This window comes from Carassius gibelio, chromosome B15, assembly GCF_023724105.1.
Source record: "Carassius gibelio isolate Cgi1373 ecotype wild population from Czech Republic chromosome B15, carGib1.2-hapl.c, whole genome shotgun sequence".
Lineage (NCBI taxonomy): Eukaryota > Metazoa > Chordata > Actinopteri > Cypriniformes > Cyprinidae > Carassius > Carassius gibelio.
Window position 1 is genome coordinate 4,025,784 of NC_068410.1, and position 6,300 is coordinate 4,032,083.

At 33.5% G+C, this 6,300-nt stretch overlaps 1 protein-coding gene across 1 annotated transcript in view; it reads left to right on the forward strand.

Moving 5' to 3' along the window:
• The window catches only part of LOC127972964 (paired box protein Pax-3-A), a 15,362-nt gene extending 13,753 nt beyond the window's left edge, over positions 1-1,609 (forward strand). Inside the window, exon 9 of the mRNA XM_052577004.1 lies at positions 741-1,609. Coding sequence (XP_052432964.1) covers positions 741-775 — 35 coding nt within the window. The 3' untranslated portion in view covers positions 776-1,609. The remainder of the gene's footprint in view (positions 1-740) is intronic.
• Positions 1,610-6,300: the final 4,691 nt, after the last annotated feature.

A 6,300-nucleotide genomic window follows, 5' to 3' on the forward strand; every position in this document is an offset into this window, starting at 1 on the left:
ATTGTATTTATGTAACATATTTATATATGACAATGTATAAAATCTTAATATATAATGAAAATTATATATTTTTAACTATATAAAAAAACCTTATATATAATAATCATACATTAACGATCTCAAAAATAGCCTCTAAATATAACATTCAATCAAACTGATATTAAATGAATTAACATTTATTGTTTTTGTAATGTAAATCATTACAATTTTGATAGTGACTGGCATCTACACACAAAAATATGACAGTTTAGGTGATTCCACTCCAAAATGAAAAAAACTTTCACTCATAAAACCTTCAGTTTGTTTGTGACCTGAACAAATAATAGAAGGGTGAAAGGCTTCACACACACACATCTGAATTAGGTATATAGTTGTATATGATTTGCAGAGGTCTGATCCTGTAATATCTGGAGTGTGTGTGTGTGTGTGTCATGGTTGAATGATAATCTCCTGTGGCAGGATGATGATGAGAAGCACCTGTGCTTGTCTAACTCACTATCCACGCTCGTACAGTTACGCTCGGATGAACTGGACACAGCACAGATACGGCCGCTTTTTAACGAGTCCTTCTCAGCGTTCGTCGGCCTGATTACTGTATCTAATGAACGGCACATGCTTTCTTCGGAGTTCAAGTCATGCAAACATTAGCAGAGCAAATATTACTATTAACATGCATATTAAATGTGAAATACTTTAACATTGTTAATAAATTATGCTCTTTTTATTTTCATGTCTTCCAGATTCCTTTCATTATCTGAGGCCTGAAATCGCCTGAGCGGGACTTGCGGCTCAACTGTCCCAAAACGGGGACGGCATAAAGTCCCAAAGTCTTGAAATGAAGGGTTTTTCTGCAGACGGAGATACACAACTCTTGGCAATAAAAACAGGACTTATTCACCACTGGATGGCACAGACAGCAGATCAAAAGATCTCAAACATTCCCTTGAACTCTTCTCCAAAAGCCCTTCCAGCTGAATTATCCACAATCACCAGAAAACACAACAAGACAAGCTGAATCAAAACAGAAAGAGATGTTTTTCACTGGGAAACATGTTGAAGTGCAATATGAGAAATGGTCATATTCATTCATACGAGACATTCGCAGCCACTCAGAGCCGCTCTTATGAAGCCAGACGAGAGCGCTGGAATGGAGACGTGTTGGAAATAAAAGACAAATGTTTTATAGCAGACAGTGAACTTCTTCTCATGCATTCCTTGACATTTGAAAGATGCTTTTGTTATTTTTACATGAGGGACAACTGGAAAATGATTCCGTATTCTGGAACTTGGAAGTTTTAAAATCATAATTGTTTGAAATAATTCCAACAGTGGTGCTGTAGTGTTAAAAGGTGCACTGTCAAGTGTATTTTACTGATTTAATGTAATCTGATATGCTTAAAATTGCAATATAAATTTGGTCACCCAAAATAATACTTACAATCTTTCTTATGATGTTTATCTTCAAGCCAAGAGATGGTAAAACACTAAAAGCTCTCAAAAATACCGATAATACAGCCACAACAACAGAATGTTTTTTTTAATTAATTTATTTGTATGTATGTGTATCTGTATCCTCCAGATATTTTGCATAATTAAATCATTCATTGTATGATAAAAAAAAACCTGTGTGTGTGTTCTTTGCTATTTAAATTTGGAAACAAAATCTTCATTTGGAAGCTTTTCGCAGATATTGAAAATTCCAACATTTATTTATAAGAGCTAATATGGCTTTTTAAGGAAATTGTAAAATGTTAATCCTAAATGTTTTCAGGATTTGGGTTTAGAATAAATTTTAGGGACTTAATTATTCTGCAGCAGGCTATAGTTAATTTAAACTAAACATTAAATTAAAAAATTAAATAAAAAATTAAATAATAATCAAAGTAAAAAAAAAAAAAAAATTAAAAAAAGAAATAAAAAAATATATTTTATTAAATATTAATAATATTATTGAACTTATTTAATTTCAGCTGGTTTCCAAGGCAGCAATTTTCATTTTAATTTAGTGTAATGTGATACTAAAATGGCACAAAAAAGGAAATAATTAATTAAAACTATATAGACTTTTTAAAATGATGATGAAGATGATGATGATACAAATACAAAACATTTCACTTAAAATTAAAACAAATACAAAGAATTAATCAAATATATAATAGCATCTCAATCAGATCTCAATACTAAAATATCACTGGTCTGCAGTAATTATAATTTATTTTCCATAAAAACAACAGAAGTTCTCATAAGTGTGTGATCTCTCACACATCTGTCTGCAGTCAGAGACAGGATGATTCACGTACAGCCGATCAAACGCTTCACCTGTGGCCTGGAAAACATTGAAAACCTCCTCAAACTCCTCGAGAATATCGGACAGGGAGACAGATGCTATTTCATGTCAAACTCTTTCTTTCTTTCGCTCTCTCAGAAGCTTCCCTTGACCGTCTGTCTTCCCCTGTACATGCCAACCTTCAAACAGCGTCCTCTCCTTCACCCTGCTCTGTCATCTGAGGGGTCAAAGTTCAAAGGTCACAGGTCTGGCACATGCTCATCACAAAGAGAGACAGATGAAAATAAAACTACAGTCTGATCTGTTTTTCATCTGATCCTCAAACATGCGTCTTGACTTGATTACACTCACGTAACAGAGAAACACAAAAGCTTTTTTTTTTCTTCTAATTTTATAATAATAATGGGCATGAAAATAATGTGATTTGCTCTACTTTTTCTGTGCATCAATTTACTGTGACATTTTCAAAATGATATCACACATTAATGTATTTTTTTACATTCAAATAATCAATATGCACAGACAAGAGTCACAGCTGTGATCTTGAGTAAGATATTGTTTTCATATAATGATTAATATCATGTAGCTTGTGTTTCAAAATGTGACCAGGCTTGTTAATTTTTTTCTCCACCAAAGGAAAATAAATTAAAATAAAATCTCCATTGGGACCGCAATATTTAGTACAGCTTAAGACTAATCTAAAATGTATACAACATATACACTGATGATTTGTTTTGTAGTTTTTCCTCATTATATACTTTATATTCAATTCATACACAGAACTGCTGTGCATCCTCGGATATCCACTGATGTATTTCCATCGCAATGCTGCCCTCAACTGGATTGTAATTACACCTACAGCTCTAGCACTAAAACATCATTTGCAAATATTCTTATCAATCCTACAATAATACTATTATTCATTTTCGTTCGTTTAATTCCATAAACATAGATTCCATTAAATTTTTTAATGAATTTAAAGTTGCTGTTTTTTTTTTTGTTTTTGTTTTTTTTGATGAACTATGCACATTGACTTTATACATTTATTTAGTTTTTCTGCGTGCGTTTGTGCGTGGTTTGTGATTATAGAAGTGCTTCCTGATTGGACAGAAAGTGTCAATAAGTGTCACATCAATACTCTAACACATATCATTATTTATTAATTCGAGCAAAATCAGTCTGTCTCCATTTTCTATGAAAAATGTACATCTTAAAATGATTGTTTACATTAAAAGTTAGCAAAGAGGAAGTCGCAACAGGAAACAGAGAAACCATTTCAAACGGTCATAAAAATAAATAAATTGTGTGCCATTAGTCACGTAAAACACTTAGGGGAGAACGGGGTGGAAAGTAACGTGGGACGAAAGTAACAAAGCGATTTTCTCCGAGCCTATTACTACATTTGCATGCCAAGCTATGACAGCATGTTCAACACGCAACCCTTCAGAGAGGTGAGAAATATCACGTGATTTCGTCATCATTTCCCGCGGTTAGGTCCGTAAAACTGTTTTCGACAACAAAAAGTAAATTATTGAAGCGGTAATTTTTCTTAATTAGTTGTGTTGTTTTTCTTGTTTCATGTGTCACAGTAATGATCAATCTACAGGTTATTTAGTGCTTTAACACATCCTAAAGTTTGCATTATCAAAGTTTTTTTAGTAGCTATAAAAGTAAATCAGGTTTAAATGTCAGGAGTTTCTGGAGGGACGAAAGTAACAGTTGTTTAGAATTTATATAATGCTAATATAATTAAATTATTATATTGTTAATTCGAATGAAAAAATGTTTTATAAAAATACACAGAAAAAAAATCAAGTTTGTACAGCCGGGTTTTGAGACATTTGATGAAACTTAAATTTAAAATAAAAATATAAAAATGTAATTTAATATTTTTTTTGCAAAAATAAAGGTCAAAATATGTTTGAAGTTACATATTAACAGATTCAGATTCAGATTTATTCAGACATTTAAACATTTAACAAATAACATATTAACAAGGCCATAGTCAGGTTTACTTAATAAAAATAAGAGTAACAGAAAAAAATCTAGCTTATATTGTTGTCTTACTTTCGTCCCAACCGATGGGGTCGAAAGTAACAATGTGCAACGTATGTTCAAAGTGAAATTATACTGAAGTCTTTCTACACTTCAAGAAAATACTACCTGGTATTGTTAGACCACACTTATGAGTTACTGACCACAGCAGAAATATATCTCTGTCTACAACGTTATCTTTTAAAATTATGTTTTTCTGAAAAATGGTACTTTCGCCCCTGCTCTCCCCTAATCCTGTTTACCGTTTTCCAACTATAAAAGAGTCGATGGAGATGGACATCTTTTTGTTTGAGGAAAGCTCATGTTTGATTGAACATCAAAACATCAGCAAATATATAGAAATCTTAATATAACATAACATTTTACTTTGTTTTAGATTAGTGTTTTTGTCTCCAGAGTAAAAATAACTTGGGTCCTGGGTATATATTCTTTGAAATAAAAATAAGCTTCCGTTTCATAAACTGATAACAGCTTAACATTATTTACCTTGGCCTACATTTTGGGTCTTAGCCATTTTATTTTACTATCATTATACCTCCATTTTCTCACATTAATGATAGAATGACAATGACAGAATTTCTTACATTCACCGCATCCTCTTGAGTCAGGATGCGGTGAATGTGAGAAATTCTATCATTGGTGACACAAACTCACTTTACTAAGGTGCAGAACTCATCGCTGCAGTGACTAGAATTATAATATGCTTTCAGAGTCTCTGCTAATGAATCATCTCACCCATGACCAAATCTGGTTTTCATATGAATCTCACTGTTTCGACTCATGTCTGAATGTGACGACAAGGAACCAGCAGTTTAAGGCCCTGGAGAACTGGATATAACACAGTGTAATTAAAGCTTTTGTCTTCAAGAATCTCTGGAAGCATGACTCTGAAAAAGATCTTTCAAATTCAGTCCAAAGTTAAGCAGACTGTGTATCATGTTCCTCTCTTCTGCTGTGTGAGTGAGAATCAGTGTTATGCTTGTAAAGGGGAAGGAAACACTCCCATAATAAACACACTGTTTGTCTCCAAAAAAGATTAAAATTATTGTAACATTTGTGTGAGTTTTTTTTTTTAATTCAGTATAGATAGATGAACTACTAAAATGCGTTTAAAAATTAATCTTGAACAAACGAAATACTTCTGCTTGTTTTAGATTTACAATTATTCATTCAGCAGATGCTTTTATCCAAACTTACAAATGTGGATTTAAGTGACGTGTGCCCAAGTATGGTGTCCCATACTCAGAATTTGTGCTCTGCATTTAATCCATCAAACTGGACTCACACACACACACACACAGAGCAGCAGTTGGAGGTTCGGTGCCTTGCTCAATACCAGACAGCAAGCAGTTTTGGTCCAGATCCAGCCCACATTTGGCCTGGATGTAATCCGTGAAGGCCAGATGTGGGCTGGATCTGGGCCGAAACTGCTTGCTGTCTGGGATATGGTCTCATCTCAGTCGTGGAATTTAGGGTTGAGAGAACGCTGGTTATTAACTCCCCCACCTACAATCCCTGCCGGACCTGAGACTCGAACCTGCAACTTACAAGTCTGACTCTATCCATTAGGCCATGACTGCCCCTGATCTTGGAGAAATGGAGCAAAACTAACTTGGAAGTTTTTAGAATTGCATGGAAGTACAGTATGTCCAGCTATAGACAGGCTCTAAAAAATGCGAGGGCAGAGCATATCCACAAACTCATAGAAAATAACCAAAACAATCCAAGGTTTTTATTTAGCACAGTAGCTAAATTAACAAATTACCAGACGCCACCTGATTCAAATATTCCACCAACGTTAATTAGTAATGACTTTATGAATTTCTTCACTGATAAAATAGATAACATTAGAAATACAATAGCGAATGTAGATTCTACAGCGTCTAACACTTCAGTTTCATCCAAAGATAAACTGCAGTGCTTTACAAATATAGGACAGGAAGAGCTAAATAAACCTA